The following is a 24,060-nucleotide window of genomic DNA, read 5'->3' as shown; positions in this document are numbered from 1 at the left end:
GAAGGATTAATATGCTGAAAACTATAAGACATTTTTGAAAGAAATTGAAGAAGACACAAAGAAATGGAAAGACATTCCGTGCTCATGGATTGGAAGAATCAACATAGTTAAAATGGCCATATTACCCAAAGCCATATACAGACTTAATGCAATCCCCATCAAAATCCCAATGGCATTTTTTAAAGAAATAGAACAAAAAATCATCAGATTTGTTTGGAACCACAAAAGATCCCGAATACCCAAAGCAATATTAAAAAAAAAAGAACAATACTGGAGGTATCACACTCCCTGATTTTTGCTTGTACTACAGGGCTACAATAATCAAACAGCTTGGTATTGGCGGAAAAACAGACACACAGACCAATGGAATAGAATTGAGAACCCAGAAATAAAACCACATAAATATGGTCAGACAATTTTCGACAAAGAGGCTAAAAACATACAATGGAGGAAAGACAGCCTCTTCGATAAATGGTGCTGGCAGAATTGGATAGCTACATGCAAAAGAATGAAACTGGAATGTTATCTGTCACTATGTACCAAAATTAATTCAAAATAGATCAAAGACTTAAGCATAAGACCTGACACAATAAACTGCATTGAAGAAAACATAGGTACTAAACTTATGGACCTTGGGTTCAAAGAGCATTTTATGAATTTAACTCCAAAAGGCAATGGAAGTAAAAACTAAAATAAATGAATGGGATTATATGAAACTGAAAAGCTTCTGCACAGCAAAAGAAACTATTGACAAAATAATGAGGCAACATTCTGAATGGGAGAAGATTTTTGCAAACAGTGCCTCTGATAAGGGGCTAATATCCAAAATATGCAAGGAACTCATGAAACTCAACAACAAAAAAACAAACAACCCAATTGAAATGAAGAGACATTTCTCCAAAGAGAATATACAAATGGCAAATACACATATGAAAAAATGCTCAACATCGCTAATCATCAGAGAAATGCAAATGAAAACCACAATGAGATATCACCTCACCCGAGTCAGAATGGCTTTCATCAACAAGACAAATAGTAACAAGTGTTGGAGAGGCTGTGGAGAAAAAGGAACTCTCATACACTGTTGGTGGGAATGCAGACTGGTGCAGCCGCTATGGAAGGCAGTGTGGAGGTTTCTCAAGAAATTACAAATAGAATTACCATACGACCCAGCAGTCGCTCTCCTGGGTATCTACCCAAAAAATCTGAAAACATTTCTCTATAAAGACACGTGTACTCCAATGTTCATTGCAGCTTTGTTTACAGTGGCCAAGACATGGAAACAACCAAAATGTCCTTCGATAGATGAATGGATAAAGAAGTTGTGGTACATATACACAATGGAATACTATTCGGCGTTAAGGAAAGATGATGTAGGAGCATTTGTGACAACATGGATGGATCTTGAGAGTATAATGCTAAGTGAAATAAGTCAGACAGAAAAAGCAGAGACCCCTATGATTTCACTGATATGTGGTATATAAACCAAAAACAACAAAAGAACAAGACAAACAAATGAGAAACAAAAACTCATAGACACAGACAGTAATTTAGTGGTTACCAAGGGTAAGGAGGTGGAGGGTGGGTGATGAGGGTAAGGGGGATCAAATATATGATGATGGAAGGAGAACTGACTCTGGGTGGTGAACACACAATGGGATTTATAGATGATATAATACACAATTGTACACCTGAAATCTATGTAAATTTACTAACAATTGTCACCCCAATAAATTCAATTAATTTAAAAAAAAAACTGAATCTTTGGAAAAAAAAAAAAAGATTATTCATCATGACCAAGTGGGGTTCATCCCCGGGGCACAAGGATGGTTCAACATCCGCAAATCCATAAATGTGATACATCACATAAACAAAATAAAGCACAAAAATCATATGATTCTATCAATTGATGCAGAAAAAGCATTTGATAAGATACAACATCCATTTATGATTAAAACACTTACTAAAATTGGTATAGAAGGAAAATACCTCAACATAATAAAGGCCATATACGAAAAGCACTCAGCTAATCTCATAATTAATGGTGAAAAGCTGAAGCCCTTTGCTCTACATTCAGGAACACGACAAGGCTGTCCCCTATCACCTCTGCTGTTCAACATAGTGTTGGAAATCCTCGGCAGAGCAATCAGGCAAGAGAAAGAAATAAAAGGCATCCAAATTGGGAATAAAGAAGTTAAATTGTCACTCTTTGCAGATGACATGATGCTATATATAGAAAACCCTAAAGACTCCACCAAAAAGCTGTTAGAAACAATCAACGAATACAGTAAAGTTGTTGGCTACAAAATCAACGTACAAAAGTCCACTGCATTCCTATATACTAACAATGAAATCTCAGAAAAAGAAATACAAAAAACAATTCCGTTTGCAATTGCAGCAAAAAGAATAAAATACCTAGGAAAAACCTTAACCAAGAATGTGAAGGACCTATATGCTGAAAGCTATAGGACATTTTTGAAAGAAATTGAAGAAGACACAAAGAAATGGAAAGACATTCCATGCACATGGATTGGAAGAATCATGGTTTTCAATCATAGTTGAAATGGCCATATTACCCAAAGCAATATACAGATTTAATGCAATCCCCATCAAAATCCCAATGGCATTTTTTAAAAAAATAGAACAAAAAATCATCAGATTTGATTGGAACCACAAAAGACCCTGAATAGCCAAAACAATCTTAAGATAAAGAACAAAGCTGGAGGTATCACACTCCCTGACTTTAGCTTGTACTACAGGGCTACAATAATCAAAACAGCATGGTTTTGGCAGAATAACAGACACATAGACCAATGGAATAGAATTCAGAACCCAGAAATAAAACCACATAAATATGGTCAGATAATTTCTGACAAAGAAGCTGAAAACATACAATGGAGGAAAGACAGCCTCTTCAATAAATGGTGCTGGGAGAACTGGATAGCCACGTGCAAAAGAATGAAACTGGACTGCTATCTGTCACCATGTACCAAAATTAATTCAAAATGGATCAAAGACTTAAGCATAAGACCTGACACAATAAACTGCATAGAAGTAAACATACGTACTAAACTTATGGACCTTGGTTTCAAAGAGCATTTTATGAATTTGACTCCCAAGGCAATGGAAGTAAAAACTAAAGTAAATGAATGGGACTATATGAAACTTAAAAGCTTCTCCACAGCAAAAGAAACCATCAACATAATAAAAGGCAACCAATTGAATGGGAGAAGATTTTTGCAAACAGTGCCTCCGATAAGGGGTAATGTCCAAAATATACAAGGAACTCATGAAGCTCAACAAAAAAAAAAACAAAGAACCCAACTGAAAAATGGGCAGAGGACCTGAAGAGACATTTCTCCAAAGAAGACATACAAATGGCAAACAGACATATGATAAAATGCTCAACATCACTATTCATCAGAGAAATGCAAATAAAAACCACAATGTGATATCACCTCATCCCGTTAGAATGGCTATCATCAACAAGACAAATAGTAACAAGTGTTGGAGAGGCTGTGGAGAAAAAGGAACCCTCATAAACTGTTGGTGGGAATGCAGACTGGTGCAGCTGCTATGGAAGGCAGTGTGGAGGTTCCTCAAAAAATTACAAATAGAATTACCATATGACCCAGCAATCCCTCTCCTGGGTATCCACCCAAAAAATGAAAACATTTATCCATAAAGACACGTGTGCTCCAATGTTCATTGAAGCTTTGTTTACGATGGCCAAGACATGGAAACAACCAAAATGTCCTTTGATAGATGAATGCATAAAGAAGTTGTGGTATATATACACAATGGAATACTATTTGGCGGTAAGAAAAGATGATATAGGAACATTTGTGACAACATGGATGGATCTTGAGAGTATTATGCTAAGCAAAATAAGTCGAGACAAAAAAAGCAGAGAACCATATGATTTCACTGATATGTGGTACATAAACCAAAACTAACAAAAGAACAAGACAAACAAATGAGAAAGAAAAATTCATAGATATAGACAATAGTTTAGTGGTTACCAGAGGGTAAGTGGGGTGAAGCGTGGGAAATGAGGATAAAGGGGATCAAATATATGGTGATGGAAGGAGAACTGACTGGGTGGTGAACACACAATGGGATTTATGGATGATATAATACAGAATTGTATACCTGAAATCTATGTAAAATCACTAACAATTGTCACCCCAATAAATTTACATAAAAATAAAAAGAGGTAAAGAATAAATGTAGAAAAGCAAGGTAAACAGAAAGTACAAATCAGAGAATAAAAATAAATATTTATCGGTAATTTATCAGTATTTATTAATATCAATAATCACTATAAATAAGATCAACTAAACTGCCCAGTTAAAAGACTGATTGTCCAAATGGGTTTTTAAAAATCCAGGAATTCTATGCACAGGTATTTATCCAAGAGTAATGAAAACATTTGTCTATGAAAGACTTAATGTTCACAGCGCCTTTATTCATACTCCAGTGAAAACCTGGAAACAACTCAAATACTCAACTAGAGGTGCAGGGATAAACCAATGGTCGTAAAACCATTCAACAGAAAGGCACTAACTACAGACATCCTAACCACATGAATGAATGTCAAAAACATTTTAATGAGGAAACGAAACCAGACATAAAAATGTGTACTTTAATGATGCATTTTTATGCAAGTGTATAGAAAAAGTAAACTAATATATACTGCCAAAAAGCAATCAGTGTGCCTGGGGCTGGGTGAGATAAGAGAAGATGACTGGGAGGGGGGCACAAGGGCACCTCCAATGAAATGAAAGTTTTACATCTTGATGGTGGTAAGGTATACACATTTACCAAAACTCAGAGTTGTGCATTTTAGCAGGTGTATTTCATTGTGTATTTAACAGGTGTATTTCATCGTATGTAAATAAAACTTCAATAAAGTTGATTTTTTTTTCCATAAATTTATTTATTTATTAGTTTCAGGTGTACAAAACAAGGTAATACTTAGACGTTCATCATCCATATCCCTCACACTGTGAACCCCCCTCCCCCCAATAAAGTTGATTTTTAAAAAAATTATCCAGCCAAACATTTATTTGTAAGAAACACACTTAAAATATGACTCATAAAGGTTGAAGTTACATAAAGGAAGGAAAAAGAAAGACCTGGCAAATGTTAGTAACCAGAAGAAATCTGGTGTAGTTATATTACTATCAGAAAACTTACACTTTACGGCAGAAAACATTATAAAGAGGACTACCAAATAAGGACTATGAAATAATGATAAAACAAATAGACAGAAATACAGAACAGATTTTATTGCTGTTTTAGCACCCAACAATTTAAAAAACATACTCTTTTCATGAGCATATAATAGGTTTTTAAAACCTGACCATATACTAAGCATATAGCACTTCTCAATAAACAGTAAATAATTTGTAATAGAAATCATGTACAAACCATGTAACAATAAAACAATTTAGTTTAATGTTAGTAACAAAAGTATAACTCCCAAAATCTAATGTATGTGTAATTTTTGAAATAAATATTTCTTTGACTCGTGAGTTACAAATAACTCCTACTGGAAACTAAAAAATATTTACAATTGAATAATTAACTAATCAAAATCTATAGAATGTAGCTAAAGAAATACTTAGAAGGAAATTTACAATTAAAGACTTATAGAAGATTGAATATTAATGAGATAACGGTCCAATTTAAGTTAGAAAAAATAGAGAAACAAAAACAATAGTAATAGATTACTGAACAAGAAAATAAAGGTACAATGGACAGGATTTACAAAGCTAAAATCAAGTTGTTCAAGAAGACTAAGAAACTTTACAAGCCCCCGATAAAGCAGATCAAGAAAAACAATCAAAGGCATAAACATGTAATATTAGGAATGGAAAAGGGTATATTAATTACAGGAAGAGCAAAGCTTTAGGTACATTTGAGTATCGTGTTGAGCAGAAGTTGATAATTACAGATCATTACGTATTTGGTCACCATGGCCATTCATGTTTACTTACCGCCAACAGAAGACACATTTATTTGCACAGGCTAAGCTTGGGGTGGTTTCCATGCAACGATGGCTTTCGATACCATAGAATGTATGTTTATAGCAACCTCCTCTCCCTCGGAGCATCGACTATGAAAGCAAAAAACAAATGATAATTTGAATAAAATCCTCAAAGTACAGAACAAAACACCAAGGCATCATTTTGAAGAAAAAAACATGTGTTTCATAACCATAAGTACCCCTACTGGGGTCTGCACGATGCAGAAAACCAACACCAGCATTAGAGTGTTTTCATAGTGATTTGCATTTTCCAAAACCCAATGAAATAAACCTAAGATTCATTCAGTCTGAAAGCCCTACAGGAGGACCACCGATATTTTTATGTTTAAATCCCTCCAACTGTCTCAAATAATATCAGTTCAACAATATACAATGCCAACAGATAGACAACAGTCTCCAGAAAGTTCAGAGTCCCATGAAAGGAAGGACATTTCTGCTTTGAATAGGGAGGATGGGTAGGGAATGCATCGTGGAGCACAGACTATGTCACCTGAGCAGCAGAATTTGAACATACTGAGACTGTTGAGGAGATAAGCATTGTGTATATAAGAAACAGATTATTTAAAAAAAAACAACAAAAAAAACTATTTAACATGTGAGTGGTAAAACCACAGCACTAAGAATGGGTAATTTGAAGAAATACTGCAGATTCACCAGGGTTGGAGTCAAAAGGTAATACCCACTTTTATATGGTATCAGAAAGAGTCATCCAGAAGCTCCATGTAAGATGGGCTTGATTTCAGTATAAGTGAAACTTGTGAGGAGGTTACACGAAGTCACAATGACTTGGCTCTAGGGTTTCCAGGCAGGAATTCCTGCCTGTTCTCAGGAATTATTTTCGCTTTCCCATTCTCGAATCCCAAGATATAAACTGTTTTCTGTTTTCCACAATGAATTGTTTCCACAATGTGATGGCCGATACTACCAATCACCTGAGTTCCAAGGAGCTGATTTTCCCGATTTCCCAACCAACTTTTCTCGTGATTCGGGAACAGGAAAGTGAAAAAAATTCCTGAGAATGGGCAGGAATTCCCACCTGAAAACCCTACTCGGCTCATAGTTTCGATGGATTAAAGGGGGAAGGTACTAAACAGGTCCCAAACAGAGTAGCAAAAAAGAGCAAGTCGTCCAAGACATAGGAAATTTTAAGCCTAAGTAACTGAAATTTGATGGAATTAACAACAGCAACAAACAAGGAGACACAATTAGGGAGCCTTTATACATATTAATATATATGTATACAGTACACGTCAGTGTACTGATATTATAATGCTGTCTATGATGAAAGAAAATTATGTATAAAATCTACCAGCTTGATTACTATGTCAGTTGATTAGGAAGTTTTATTTTTTTTGTCCTGATAGGAGTTTCCCATTCATCTCAGTACAGCTGACCCTTGAACAAAATGGGTTTGAAATACACTGGTCCACTTATACGAGGACTTTTTAAAATAGATACTGCACATGTGTTTTCTTTTCCTTAAGATTTTCTTAACATTTTGTTTTCTCTAGCTTACTTAGTTATAAGAATAAAGTATATAATACATGTAACATACAAAATAGGTGTTAATCACCTATTTGTGTTACTAGAAAGGCTTCCAGTCAACAGAAGGTTATCAGTTAAGCTTTGGGGGAATCAAAAGCTATATTAAGTGGATTTTCTACTTCCAAGGTTGGCGGTCCAAATCCCTGCATGCTTCAAGGGTCAAATGTAATTGCATCAAAAAAAAAAAAAATGAAAGAAGAAAAATGTTGTTCATGATAGCAGTACTTACAAACTCTTTTCCAAATTTCCAATAAAATATCCAAGAAAGCAAAGAAAACATTCAAATCTTGTAAATAGCATTGGAAACTAAAAGTCCAGCAAATGCCAGAGAGGAATTTCCACGAAATGTCACACCAATGGAGAAAGTTGCAGACCTGCAGGAATCCATCATGTACCGCGAAGTTAGTACATACACCCCCAGCACGCTGTGCAGTATGCATGTGATGAGTAAGACAAAGCTCCACCCACAATGTGGTGTACAGAAACGGCAGGCAGGCAGAAGGACAGCGTACGATAGGGTGACTGAAGCAAGATTCTACTGCAAGCAGAAGAAACGGACTCCAGCGAAACAGAGAAGGAATTTGTGAAAGGCTATCATAGCTCATGGAATCTCTAGAAAGGAAGGAAGACTGACCGAAGGACCACCACTTAATCCCTTAGAATCAATCCATCCCCTACAGACACCACTACTCCCCGGATATCACAACCTGCACCACTCCTGAAAACCAGATGCTGTTGCCAAGGGCACATGAAGGAGTTCTCCACATCACAGTCCTTCCATTGCTCACTCCCAACCCAGACTCTCAGGCTGAAGAGAGTGACTGTCCTAGATGACACCCAGGTTGCCAGGACGTGGCACCAGGAAGCAGTATCTGTCCTCCTTGATTTCTGGAGCAGGCAGTGAAGTGGACCCTGGCTCCAAACAAAGCCAATTTAACAGGGACTTCTCCAAATGTAGACACTCAAGCTGAGCAAGCAGAGGAAAAACAAATAGCCGTCATGGGTTACTGGAGCCAATGGGACAGTACCAGGAGGAGCTTCCCAGAGGTGTCATGTCCAAACTGAATAATGAAGGGCCAAAGGATAAAGGGACAGAGACCTCTGGCATGTAAGAAGAGGGATGGCATGTTTTTCTTTAAAAAACTGCTTTTCGTAAAAGTTTCATACTTTTACAGTTTAGATTTAAGTTCACTATTCATTATGAGTTAATTTTTATATAAGGTGCAAAATTTAAGATGCCCCTTCTGTATATGTGTGTACTTTTAGTGTTTATTGTTGTTATTGGGTTATTTGTTTGTTTTTGCCTATGGATATTTAATTGCCCCAGCAGGATTTGTTAGAAAGATTATATCCTTCCTCTAAGGAATTTCTTTTGACTTTATAAAAAATCAGTTAAGCCTGTTTGTGGGTTTATGTCTGGGATCTCTGTTCTGTGAGGTGTGATCAAACAATACAGTGATGTTTAATTAGCAAGTTCTTTTGTAAATAAAAAAAATTATTACAGTAAAAGACACATTGCCATTAATCCCGCTCAAAATACCCCCCCACCCCCCCGCTTCGAACACACTTATCCCATCGTTCTTGCCACTTTCTGAAGCAGTTCTGGAAGTCCTCTTTCGTGCCGTTAGTTTGTGCTGTCATTGCTGCCTCGATGTCCTGAATCATTTTGACTTTGGGGAAGAGCCAGAAGTCACATGGTGACAGATCCGGTAAATAAAGTGGATGGGATACACCATAATGTTTTTATTTAACAGAAACTGCTGTACCAGAAGCGATGTGTGACACGGAACATTGTCATTATGGAGGATGAAGTAAAGAAACTCACGAAAGAGGACTTCCAGAACCACTTCAGAAAGTGGCAAAAACCATGGGTAAGTGTGTTCAAAGCGGAGGGGAGGGGTATTTTGAGGCGGATTAATGGCAATGTGTCTTTTACTATAATAATTTTTAAAAATTTAAACATTCACCATATTTTTTTAGCACACCTCATATCGATCTATGTGTCTATCCTTCCATCAATACCACACTGTCTTGATTACTGAGGGCACACAGTAAGCCACAATATGAATGTGTATGATTCCTCCCATTTCATTCTTCTCTGTCAACAAAGCTATTTTAGGGTCTGTGCCTTTCCTTATAAAGTTAGAACAGGCTTGTCTATTGCTGCGAAAACCTTATTGGGATTTTAACAGATTTGCATTAAACTTATGATCCATCTGGGGAAAATTGACATTTTCCTATACTGAATCTTCGAATCCATGAGCATTTATTTAGATTTATTTAGATTTTCATTGATTTCTGATTTGAGATCTTTCCTCATTTCTAGTGTAAGCATTTATTGCTATAAACTTCCACCTGAGTACTGCTTGAGCTGCATCCCACACATCTTAATTATCACTCAGTTCTATGTATTTTTTCATTTCCTTTGAAACTTCCTCTTTGACACATGATTTATTTAAGAATGTGTTGTTTAATTTCCACAAATTTAGGGATTTTCCTTTTGTTTCTATTATTGATTTCAACTTTGATTCCATTATGGTCACAGAACACGATATGATTTCAATTCTTGTAAATCTGAGGTTTGTTCTCTGGCCCAGGTTATGGTCTATCTTGGTGAATGTTTCAAGCAGTTCTGAGAAAGGGTTGTGAAGTCCCCAACTACAAATGTGGATTTTTTAAGAAACTTCTCCGTTTGGCTATGTTTATTTTTGCTTGATTAATTTGAGCCTCTGCTGTTCAGTGCGGATGGATTCCTTTGGCATTATGAAATGCCCCTCTCATTTCCTCTAGTTCTCATTCCTATTACTCTTTTTTTGATTTTCTGCAGGTTACTTACACATTTTTGGGACTCCTTAATTCGTCTTGTGTTTTTTACTCTTTCTCTTTGTATAGTTTTTTTAGTGGTTGTTCTGGATATTACAATATACATACATTACTTATCACAACCAACTGATGTCAACATTTTACCACTTCAAGTGAAGTGTGGAAACATCACTTCCATTCAGATCCCTTTAACTTTCCCTCTTTTAAATTAAATATTGTTGTCTTGAGTGTCACATGGTGTTATAATTTTTGTTTCAATCATCAAATATGATTTATAAAACCCATGAAGAACATGATCATCTACTGGATGAGCCATACTTCTGCTCTTTCCATCTTCCTTCCTTCCTTCCTTCTTTACTTCCTTCCTTCCTACCCTCCCTTCCTCCCTCCCTCCCTCCCTCCCTCCCTCCCTCCTTCCTTCCTTCCTTCCTTCCTTCCTTCCTTCCTTCCGCTCCAAGAATCTTTTATCATTTCATTAGGTTTGAAGAATTTCCTTTAGCCAGTCTTTAAGAGTAGATCTGCTAGCAACAAATTCTTTTCATTTTTTTTCCCCTGATAATGTCTTTGTTAATCTTCATTCCCAAAGGATAGTTTGCTAGATACAGAATTCATGGCTGATAGTTATGTTCTTTTAATACTTAGAAAAATGTATGCCACTTCCCTCTGGGCTTCATGATTTTAGATGAGAAATCTGATGTCAAATTAATGTCAACACATTGTTTATCGCTAGCATCTTTCAAGGTATTTTTCTTTTTTTAGTTTCCAAATAATTAATTTTAAGGTGTCTTGGTATAGATTTCTTTGGTTTTATCCTGTTTGGGGTTTGCTTTCTGTTATTCAGGTTGGACAAATTCTATTCACCTGTCCTGTTCACATAACATTCCACTGGTCTGGTAAGGTCACTGACTATCCTCTGTCATCTTCACTCTACTAATGAGCCCATTCAATGAGTGTCTTATTTCTGTTAATTGTATTTTCCAATTTTATAGTTCCCTCTTGATTCCTTTCATAACTTTCATTTCTTTGCTGGGTTTTATTTTTTTATTTGTTTCAAGAGAATTTATAACTGATGGCTGATGCAGTTTTATGACAGTTGCTTTAAAACCCTTGTCAGATTATTCCACTACCTGATTCATCTAGTGTTGGTATCAGTTCAGTATGTTTTCCTGCTCAAGTTGTGATTTTCTTGGTTCTTGGTATGGCAGGTGATTTTTTATTCATCCCAAGCATTTTATCTATTATGGTAAAAGATGCTAGATCCTACTTAGTTCTTATATTTCAGCAGGCAGACATTTTGTTTAGGTTGAGCATGCAGGTCGCAACGTACTTTTAAGTGCTTTTAAGTGCTATAGTTCCAATGGCGGTTTAAATTTTCAGAAAGTTTTCAGTGTAATTTTGCTTGGGCTCCTACTGGTCACTGGTGGTGCCATCTGAAGGGGAGGAAGAGATTTTTCCAGGATGGCCCCCAGGGATGTCTCTCAGTGAAGGAGGGGAGCCTCAGGCCAGCAGGCTTCCCATGGCAGCCGACTTGTGTGTCAGAGTCACTCTGGCCAATGGACCCTGGAGGCCCCAGTAACTCTGAGTGGAAGAGGGGAGTTTCAGGCCACAAGAACAAAGAGGCTTCCGTGGCTGAGTCACTTTTTGTGGTGGGCTGGCTCTTGCCATTGCCACCCAGCCATCATGATATCTCTTGGTAAAGGAAGGAAGTCTCAGACCCAGCAGGAATGATGAGCATTTCATAGGCCAGGTCACTTGTTATAGGGGTACAGTGGTAGGGAGGGAGCTCTCTCATTCCACTTCCACTTGGCTACCCCGGTATCGCTTGGCAGGAGAGGGAAACTGCAGGTCCAGCAGGGAAGGAGAGAGCACTCGCCTAACTGCTTATCGTTAATGAGGCTCCCAATTGATCCCCGTTGCCAGGGTCTTATTGGGATTCCCATTCTATCGTAGGGAAGAATGAGCTTCCCTTGGTGGCTGTCTGCTGCCAGATTAGGATCTGGAAACATGGGATCAGAGCTGCCTTCTTCTTTAGGTGGGGGGACACAAGACATCCTGCTGCTCTGGTGTTCATACTGTCCTGGGCTCCCAAACCAGCCAGCCTTCCTCTTACCACCTTTCAGAGTTCTTGTTTGGTTGCCGCTTGTGTTTTCCCATGGTTTAGAGTTGTATACAGCAGGAAGGAGCAGGGCAAAAAGAGTTTTGCCATCTTGTCCAGATCAAAAGTCCTCAGACATTCCATTTCGAAACGAAGTGCTCCCCCATCTGAAAATTAGTAGATGACCAAGGTGGAAATGGAAAAGACCAGAGAGCAACACATGCTTAGAATTCATGTTATGAATCTAGGGGGAAAAATTATAGATAGCCTGAGATTCAATAATCCATGAATTCTTGTCCTTGAGGTAAACAAGAGCCTGAGAAAATACAACTGCAGCCCAGCAGAGCCACAGTGAATGAAGATAAGACACCACTACTACTAGGCAGGCTCTGTGCACATCAATTTGGGGACAGAGGTCTGGGAAGAGGAATAGAGGTGTGCAATTCTCCATGGGTCTCTTTCTGACTGTCTTATAAGAAGAGGCACTGACTATCCTAGACTATCTTTTCAAACAGTCTCCTTCTGGAACAAATATAGCTATGATTACTGTGCAATATAATAAAGATGTGTCCTTCACGGGCAAAGATCAGGCAGAATTATTCCCAATTATAAAAGATTCATATTCCCTGAGCTTGGGGGTCCTCTCCTGTAGCATATGTACAGATGTTACCTGGCTCCCATCGTGCCGCTTTACTGGAACTGGGGCTCAGGAACCAGAGCAAATAATGATATTCTGGCTACTGCTATTATTATGAATAATAAACTGCCCTTACCCTCTTCCAGCATCCATGAAACTGTAGCAGCCTAACTTCTTAACTTGCAAGTAGGGTAAAATTTCAGACTCTTCACTTTTGGATAGGGATGGGGAGCTCAATGCAGAGGCTGATAAACTACAGCCCATGGGTCAAATCCAATGTACTGTCTGTTACGGTAAGTAAAGTTTCATTGGAATGGATTAACTCATACTTATTTACTTATTGTCTATGGCTGCTTTTGTGCTACAATGGCAGAGCTGAGAATTAGCAACACAGACCATATAACTCACAAACCTAAAACAGTCACTATCTGGCCCTTTAAGAAAAAGTTTGCTGACCCCTGACTTACCTTTTTCATACTCTAGAACAAAATAAATACCAAACTGATTAAGCAAGCTTTAAAAAACTACAAACTTGAGGAGGACCTGGAGAAGACGGAGAAGCAGGAAGCCCTAGGAATCTGTTTCTCCCCCTGGACAACAGCAGCACTGGAGAATCTGTCTGATATCACTGTTTGAAAACTTTGGAGCCTATTAAAGACTTGCAACTTCCACGAAAAGGCCTGGGTGGCTAATTTCCATCAGTTATAGCTCTACCTCCCACCACACACGGCAGGCAGCCATGAACCTCTTCCTGGAGCTGCTTGCACATAGCTTGTGGGAACCAGGGTGGGTAAAAAGGACCCTGGCCTCCAAATATTGGGGGATCTGTGCTCTGATTAATGATTACTGCTTCTCATCACAGAGGTACAGACAAAGAGGTGGGCAGATGTTGTTGGACACCCCCATTTTTGCCAGCCCCTCTCCCTCCAGCTCAAGTGACTTTAAAGGGCCACTGCCTCTTTTTAATTGCCCTTCATTTTTTGCTTTTCTCCTTTCAGGACCCTCACTTTAAGATGAGGACTATAAGAAATAACTACAAATTTGGTAAAAAAATAAAAAGTAACTGTGTCCAAGGAAAGGCTCAGTAAAGACATAAGAAGGCATTAAATTTACAACTCAGCCTGATCCTCAGTACAGAGACAGCCTACAAAAAATAATAAAAAACAACAAACTCTGGGGAAGTTGGTGAATCTGATTTCCAGAGTTACCACATTTACTAGATTCAAATGTCAGTGTTCAATAACAAAAACAAAATCACAAGTCATACCAAGACACAGAAAAGTACGGATCATCAAAGGAAAAAAAGTATTCAACAGAAAAAACTTACTGTCCCTGAAAAATACTTTACGGCAGATATATTAGACAGACTTTATAACAAAACAAAAAAAAAAATGCCCTTAAGATGTTCAAAGAACTAAAGAAAGATGTGGAGAAAGTCAAAAAATGATGTGTGAACAAAACGGGAATATCAATAAAGAAATAAAAAGCCTTAAGAAAAACCCAAAAGAAATTCTGGAGCTGAAAAGTATAATAATTGAATGAAAAATTCACTAGAAGGATTCAAAAACAAATTGGAGTTGGCACAAGAATCAGTGAACTTGAAGATAAGACCATGGAAATTATTGAGGATGAGGAGCAGAAAGAAAAAAGAATGAAGATGAGCAAAAGAGCCCATGCAACAAAAGGGACATCAGTGAAACAACAAGTACATCATGGTGTCCTGGAAGAAAAGGAAAGGGGCAGAAAAAATATGTGAAGAAATAATTAAATTAAAAGAATTAAATTCTCAAAATTTAAATTTAATTAAGAAAGAATTAAATTTTCAAAAGACAAAGAGCTAATCTTTAAATGGCAAGAATCATCACATACAAGGAATCATCAGTAAGATTATCTACAGGTTTCTCATCAGAAACTTTGGAAGCCAGATCCCAGTGAGCTGATATATTCAAAGTGCTAAAAGAAAAAACACCGTCAACCAAGAAATATGTGTCTGTTAAAACTGTTCTTCAAAAGTGAGGGAGAAAGCTAGACATTCCCAGGTAAGCAAAAGCTGACTCAATTTCTGACTATTAGACCTGCCCAGCAAGAAATGCTCAAGGCAGTCCTTCAAGGAGAAATGAACACTAGACAGTACCCCAAAAGCATATGGAGAAATGAAGATCTCAAAAAAGGTAAATGCATGGCAGTTATAAAAGCTGGTGTTATTTTAATACTGGTTTATAACTGTACTTTTTGTTTTCTACATGATTTAAGAGACTAACATATGCAATAACATGATGGACCTAAAGGGTACTATGCTAAGTGAAATAGATCAGACTGAGAAAGACAAAAGCCATATGATCTCACTTATATGTGGAATCTAAAGAAGAAAAGAAATGAACAAACAAAACAGGAACAGACTCAGATACAGAGAACAAACTGATGGATGCCAGAGGGGAGGGGAGGGTAAAAAAGGTGAAGAAATTAAGAAATACAAAATAGTTACAAAATAGTCATGGGGATGTAAAATATAGGATAGAGAATATAGTCAATAATGTTGCAAAAACTATGCATAGTGCCAGGTGGGTACTAGACTAATCCGGAGAAATCACTGAATAAACTATATAAATGTCTAACCACTGTGCCGTACACCTGAAACTAATATAAAATAATAGTGAATGTCAATTGTAAATGGAAAAAAAGAAATACTTTTAATAAATAAGAGAGACTAACACATTTAAAGAAAAAATTATTAGTGAAAAGCTAGTAAGTATTATCATTATAATTTTGGTTTGCAACTCCAAATCTTGTTTTCTACATAATTTAAGAGATTAATGCATTTAAAGGAATTATTAGTTTATGTTGTGGAGCTCACAGTGTATGAAAATGTAATATATGTGACATCAACAACCAAAAGGGGTGGGGACAGAGCTGCAAAGAGCAGTTTTTATATGTTATTGAAGTTAAGCTGCTATAAATTCAAATTAAAATGTTATAATTTTAGAATGTCAAATGTAATCCCCATGGCAACCACAAAGAAAATAGCTATAATATACACAAAAGGAAATTAAGGAGGAATTTTATAATTTCACTACAAAAAAAAAATCAGCAAAACACAAAAGGAAATAAAAGACAAAAAAGCAATACAGCATATGAGAAAACAAAGAGTACAATAATAGAAGTCCCTCCTTATCAATAATTACTTTAAATGGATTAAACTCTCCAATCAAAAGATTAACAGGATGGATAAAAACACACAATCCAAATCTATGCTATCAACTAGACTCACTTTACATCTAAAGATACACACAGGTTGAAAGTTAAAAGATGGAAAAAGATATTTCATGCAATTAGTAACCACAAGAGACAAGAAGTGGCTATATTAATATCAAATAAAACAGACTTTAAACTAAAAAAGGTTTTCAGAGACAAAAAAGGACACTATATATTAATAACAAATTTCAATAAAGCAAGAAGATACAACAATTATAAACATTTACACACCTAATGACAGACCATCAAAATACATGAAGCAAAAATGGACAGAACTGAAGAAAGAGACAGCTCTAAAATAATAGTAGGAGACTCAAATATTCCACTCACAATAATGGAGGGAAAAACAACAGAAGACAAGTAAGGAAATAGATGACTTAAGCACAACAAATCAACTAAATCTAACAGATATATACAGAACATTCCACGCAACAGCAGCACCATACACATTTTTCTCAAGTGCACATGGGAAATTTTCCAGGATAAGACCATATGTTGAGGACATCACAGAAATGGTGGTATGAGGAGAGCTTCCTGAAATCTTTCCTGGAAGTTACAACAAATTGAACAGCTGTAATTAAACAAAGGATTCCCTGTGCAACACACAAGCACACCTGACAAACCCGCACATTGAATCACCTGAAGGTGGGCAAATCAGGCCAGTGGGGGAAGAGGGAAGCGGGAAGTGCAGACACAGCGGCCGAAGGCCACAGGCCACAGACCAGAGCTCACTGTGGTCTCAGGGGAGGGATGAATTCAGACTCCAGGCGCACCCCTTGTGTCTGACAGTCCTGCCTGACGGATTAGCAAACAAGGAAGCTGAACCCAGCGTCAGGTGAGAACTGTGGTTTAAGCCCTCACTGCCAGGCAGAAAACAGAAAACAAAAACATGAAGCCTGGCCGCCACCCTCCCAACCCCCCTCTAGAGCTCACACCACCCCCATCCTCCCAGTGTTAGAAGCAGGCTCCAGAAGACACGGTAGCAGTGTCAGATTAAAGAACAGAATATCTACAGCCCTGAGAACTGGAAAGAGGGTCCCACAGGTGCAGATGCACACTCCAGCGACAAGAACTCTGGGCTGGTTAAAGTCACAAACGCACCAGCCACCATTCACAGCCCATGCTACCTCCATCTTTCTGGGCAACCAGAGCGGCTGAGACACATAGGCTCTGCATCGGGCTGCAGGGACAGCAATGGGATTTCAGAAACTCAGAACTCTATCACCCTCTACATCCTCTCACGGACGCAGTGCCCTGAGACCCAGGTGACCTGCTCACAGAGGAGCCCACTTTCCAGGGAACCCCCCATCATGTGAGAAGCTGGAACAGTGCAAGAGAAAATATAACACTACAGTGTGAGAGAAAATAAAAGGCTGCAGTGGGAGAGAAAATAAAACATTCCAGCAGCACTTACTGGACGGCAAAAGAAAGACCTCTTTATAACAACCTGCTGCAGAACCTACTCCTGTAGATGCCCAGGAAGAGAAATAATTCATTAACTTGCCATAAATAACCAAGGTAACCAAGGCATGGATGGACCTGGAGGGTATTGTGCTGAGTGGAGTATGTCAGACAGAGAAAGACAGATGCAATGAGATTTTGCTTAAATGTGGAATCTAAGAACAAAATAAACAAACAAAACAGAAACAAACTCATAGATACAGAGAACATTTTGATAGTTGTCAGATGGAATGGGGGTTGGGGTGGTGGGTGAAAAGGGGGAAGGGATTAAGAAGTACAAATTGGTTTTTTCAAAGTAGTCATGGGGATATAGGATATAGAATGAGGAATATAGTCAATAATATTGTAGTAACTATATGTATGTAGGGTGTGAGATGGGTATTAGATTTATTGGGGTGTCAGATAGGAGGGGATTTGGAGGGCAGGGTGAAAAAAGTCAAAGGATTAAGAAGTACAAATTGGTAGTTACAAAACAGTCATGGGGATATAAAGTAAAACATAAGGAATATAGTCAATAATATTGTAATAACTATGTATTAACTATGTATAGTGTCAGGTGGGTACTAGACTAGTAAGGGGATCACTTCTTAAATTATATAATGTCTAACCACTATGCTGTACACTTGATATTAATATAAAATAATACTAAATGCCAACTGTAATTGAAAAATTAAAAACAAGGAAAAAGATGAAAGGGAATAAGAGGTTCAAATTTCCAGGTATAAAACAAGTAAGTCTTGGGGATGTAATATACAGCATAGAAAATACAGTCAATGATATTATGATAGCACAGTACGGTGTCAGATGGTTACTGGATTTATGGCGATCAGTGCTTCAGGTATATAAATGTTGAATAACTATGGTGTACACATGAAACTAATAGAATATTGTATGTTAGCTATATTTTAATAAAAATCTTTTTAAAAAAGGAAAGCTGGGATGGCTATATTAATAGCAGACAATGTAAACTTCATGGACTCTTACCACAGGTAAAGAGGGATATTACATAATGATGAAAGGGTAGATTCACCAAGAAGACATACAACCCTAAATGTATATAACCTAACATCGGAGCTTCAAAGTACATGAGGCAAAAAATGATGGAACTGAAATGAGAAACGGGCAAATTTACAATTAGAGTTGGAGTTCAACACTCCTTTTTAAAGTAACAGAACAAGTGGACAGAAAATCAGCAAGAATATAAAATAGCTATTATTAAATCAACTTCTGATCTGAGTTTGGGTTTACTGGAGTTTTAATTGTGGGTGGAAGAGGGAAACAGGAAGACATACAACGTAAGGATAGGAAAGGGACCCTTTTCACCAAGCTGAATTATAAATTCAATGAAAGCAGCCTCCCTCCTATCCCTATTACCTTCCACGTTATCCAGGCTCATAAAATGCATTCAGTATTTTCTGCGTGACTGACAATGACATAACAGTGTCACATTATCATTTCTCCTAGCCCCTGTAACATGTGACCTAGGTAGTCCTTGTGACTTTTCTGTATCACCACTGTTACTCAACAGTAATAAAGCCACATTCACAATGAAAAGTAAAAGCACTGTATCATATGATATATACTATATACGTACCTGTGCAAATATATATACATGTTATATATGAGCCACACATATATACACATATTTATGATAAATATGTCATTTACTTTCCAGACTAGGACACTGCAATATGGAAAACAGACTGTCAATTAAATTAAGTGACCATCAAATAGGCAAGTTCTCTTCCATCAGTATCCTTAAAGTTATCTTTTCATAGATCAAAGAATCTCCTACTCTCCAGGATTCCATTCACATGATACAGGTTTAGGAAATGAGGATAGTAAAGCCACAAAGCACTTGGCACAATGCTTGCCAGGACCTCAATCTTTCAGGCAAATAGACCTTGACACAGAACTGAGAAAATAAAAAAGCCCACTTCCTGTGCTTCTCTCATCACTCTCACCTAACTCACTGTCGACACCATGAGAGCTGCTTCAGCTCGGGGCTTTCGACAGTTCCAGCTTTGTCCCTCTTCTCTATGACTATTTTCCCTGCCACATGTATTCAACATCTTCCAAATCAGCCACAAACCATGACCACTTCCTTATAAGTAGCCAATATCATCTGGTTCCGGTCCTATTGTGGCATAACACACTGCCCCAAAATTCAGTATTATTTTCTCTATTAATCCTGAGGGTCAGCAGAGTGGTTTTCCCACTACCTGTGGTGTGTGCTGAGGTCACTCACGCAGCTGTATCAATAGTTTGGCTGGGGGTGCATATCCAAGACCTCAAATTTCTGACACTTGATGTTCCTTCACTCCAGTAGTCTAAACTAGCTTCCTTACAGAACGGTAGCTGGGTTCCCAGAGGAAACGCTCCTAACAAATGTCAGTATGCAAACACTTATCAAGCTTCTGTGTCATCGTGCTGCTCATACCCCTTTGGCCAGGGCAGGGCACTACCACGCCGAGAGGATAAACAAGCGTGTGCATGCCTAGAGCCACGGTTCACAGAGGGCTACCCAGTGAGCAGACTCCCGCATCATTTATACTAATTACATTCACTTCCAAGCCGAAAGGCAAAAATTTCTCACATTATTAGTGATAATTCATTAGTTTCAAAGAGCTTTTACACTCAATGTAACAGCTAATAGCTCTAGATAAATTTTTGGCTTGATTATAACAAAATACTTTTAACATTTGGTGATTACTACAGTTCTCTGAGTAGATTGGCAAATATGTTAATTTTAGATAATGCATATATGTTTACCATATATTCTATGCTAAGTGTCCACAGGAAAAAATGATTTTGACTTCACTGTATACACTTTTATATAAACCTATAGTCTTTACCTGGAAAAACAAAAGCTAATGCTTGTCAAAAAAAATTAACTTTTTAAAATTCTTTAACTGAAATCAAAATGAAATATATTAACCAAATATCAAATTACTACCATAATCATACAGATATACAATTTATTCCAAAGAACATTAGAACACATATTTTGATGTACAACTCTTAATGAGATGCATTCTACAGACAAAAGCAGGTATAAAGAACCACATTCCCCTCTCACAAATTATCAAGGACCAAACAACTGTAACTTACTTATGTGGTTTGTGTCAATCAATATTTACATATTAGATATTAGAACCATAGAAAATTTAAAATATTTCATTCCTAATAATTGAAAGTCCATTACATATTACTACAATACTGTGGTTTTATAATAAAATATTTTCAGAGAGACGCAATCAAAATGGCAGCGTGAAGTGAGCCCCTGTAAAACTCGAGTGGAATTTACAAATAATCGAACAACAATAACACCACAAAGGACTCCCGGCACAACAGACAGGAAAAATGAAAAGGCTCACAACTGAATCCACCTAAATGTGGGAGAATCGCACGAGAGGGAGAGAAGGGAAGGGAGAAGTGCGCAGATGAAGCCGGGCAGGAAAGGACGCAGACCTAGCTGAGTGCTCCGAGCTCCCTGAATCCCTGCTGCGGGAGAGGGAAGAACTCGGACTGCTAGGGCTCCGCTTACAGCCCACAGGGCTGAGGGGGAAGAATATAAAACGGATGGACCCAACGCTCACGACACAGACCTCGGAGAAAAGACAGAGGGAAGAAGGATGAAAACCTTGGTTTAAGCCCTCACTGCCTAGCAGAGAACAGAAGCCTCAGGCACTGAGACTAGCCGCCCCTCCCTACCTTCCTAGACTTCGCCCTGCCCCCACCTGCCCGATGCTAGAAGCGGAACAGTAGCAGTGTCAGATCAAAAGAACAGAATATTTGCTGTTCTGAGAACTGTGGACCACAGACACAAATTCGCAGCCCAACTACTTCCCGCAAAGGGGAGGAAGCTGTGGAAGCAGGACCGGCTGTGGTGGTGGTCGCCGCCATTGCTCTGGGCCACCTCTCACAACTCACCCCGCCCCTAGCCCCACCTATCTGGGCGGATCCCTGCAGGAGTAAACAGAACTCATGAAACATACGGGCTCTGAGTCTGGTGCAGAAAGAGATTTGGAACTTCAAAAGCCCTGCGAATCCCCACAGGGACGTGGTGCCCTATGACCTAGGAGAACTGTTAACAGAGGAGAAGCCCGTTTCCCAGGGAATCCCCCCGTGGGGTAAGAAGCTGGAATAGTGCAAAGAAAACATAGCACTACTGTGTGAGAGAGGGAAAAAAATGGCTGCAGTCGGAGAGAAAATAAAACCTTCTACCAACAAGTATTGAAAAACAAAGGAAAGACCTCTTCCTATCAACATATTGCAGAAGCCACTCCTGTAGATGTCTAGGAATATAAATAATAAATCAGTAATTGCCATGAATAACCAAGGCGACAAGGCAGCTCAGAAAAAAAGTGAGAAGTTTCCAGAAAAGGAACTTAAAGATATGGAAATGTGTGACTTAAATGACAGAGAATTCAAGATCGCAGTTCTGAAAAAACTCAATGAGATGCAAAAAAACACAGAAAGGCAATTTAACAAACTCAGAAACGCAATCAAAGAACAACATAAGCATTTTACGAAAGAGATTAAAATTTTAAAAAAGAACCAAAAGGAATTTCTGGAGATTACGAACTCAATAGAAGAAATTAAGAATGAAATAACCAGCTTAGGTAGTAGAGTTTACCAGATGGAGGAAAGAATCGGTGATATCAAAGATAAAAATCTGGAAATTATACAGATGGAAGAAGACAGAGACTTGAACCTTAAAAGAAATGAAAGAACTCTACAAGAACTTTCTGACTCTATCAGAAAGAGCAATATAAGAATAATGGGCATACCAGAAGGAGAAGAAAGAGAGAAGGGAACAGAGAATATATTCAAACAAATTGTTGATGAGAACTTCCCAAACTTGTGGACATAACTAGATCCTCGAATCAAAGAAGCAAATAGAACACCTAATTACCTCAATTTCAACAGGCCTTCTTGAAGGCACATTGTATTGAAGCTGTCTAAAATCAACGACAAAAAAAGAATCCTCAAGGAAGCCAGGGAAAAGAACACAGTAACATACAAAGGAAAGCTCATTAGATTATCAACATATTTTTCAGCAGAAACTCTACAAGCCAGGAGGGAGTGGAACCATATATTCAAACTATTGAACGAGAGAAATTATGAGCCAAGAATAATATATCCAGCAAAGATATCCTTTAGATATGAAGGAGGAATAAAGACCTTTCCAGATATACAGAAGCTGAGGGAATTTTCTAATACACAACCTACACTACAAGAAATACTAAAGGAGGCTATTCGACCATCATCAACAGGGACAATTTGTGGCATCATAAAAAGGGGGACAGTAAAGACCTGAACTGGAATATGGGAATGGAGAAAGTAAGCGTGCTGAAGAAAATGGAATACTCTCAATATAAAACTTTCTTTTACATAAACTTCAGGGTAACCATCAAAAAAAATCTAGAACTGAAATATATACTGTAAAAAAAGAAGAAACAGAAGGACAAGTCATAGAATACCACCACACAGAAATAATACACAACAACAGAAAGGCAGAGAAACAATGGAGACACAGCCTTACCAGAAAACTAAAGATAGAATGACAGGAAATCCTCACATATCAATAATCGCCCAAAATGTAAATGGACTGAACTCACCAATAAAAAGGCACAGAGCAGCAGATTGGATCAAAAAACTAAACCCAACCATATGCTGTCTCCAAGAGACACATCTCAGCTACAAGGATAAGCATAGACTCAAAGTGAAAGGGTGGAAATTGACACTCCAAGCAAATGGTACCCAGAAAAATCAGGTGTAGCCATAATGATATCAGATGAAACAGACTTCAGGGTGAAAAAGATAACAAGAGACAAAGATGGACATTTCACAATGGTAAAGGGGACTATACAACAAGAAGACATAACAGTCGTCAATATTTATGCCCCAATCAGGGAGCACCGAAATATACCAAGCAATTACTAACAGAACTAAAGGGAGAAATTGACCAAAACACAATTATACTATGGGACTTAAATACATCATTGACAGCTATGGATAGATCAGCCAAACAGAAAATATATAACAAAATAGCAGCCCTAAATGACACATTAGATGAAATGGACATCATTGACATACATAGAGCACTTCATGCTAAAACATCAGACTATACATTCTTTTCGAGTGTACATGGAACATTCTCAAGAACAGACCATATATTGGGACATAAAA

The 24,060-nt window shown here is 37.8% G+C and overlaps 1 protein-coding gene across 9 annotated transcripts in view; it reads right to left on the bottom strand.

Moving 5' to 3' along the window:
• LOC308499520 (S-adenosyl-L-methionine-dependent tRNA 4-demethylwyosine synthase TYW1-like) overlaps positions 1–24,060 on the bottom strand; it is a 193,637-nt gene that overhangs the window by 99,766 nt on the left and 69,811 nt on the right. For all 9 annotated transcript variants that reach the window (XM_081053065.1, XM_081053068.1, XM_081053066.1 and 6 more), the window contains one exon: positions 6,003–6,121. In XM_081053065.1, coding sequence (XP_080909191.1) covers positions 6,003–6,121 — 119 coding nt within the window. The remainder of the gene's footprint in view (positions 1–6,002; positions 6,122–24,060) is intronic.

Source organism: Rhinolophus hipposideros, assembly GCF_964194185.1.
Source record: "Rhinolophus hipposideros genome assembly, chromosome: 7".
Lineage (NCBI taxonomy): Eukaryota > Metazoa > Chordata > Mammalia > Chiroptera > Rhinolophidae > Rhinolophus > Rhinolophus hipposideros.
This window is presented reverse-complemented; position numbering and strand designations above follow the sequence as displayed.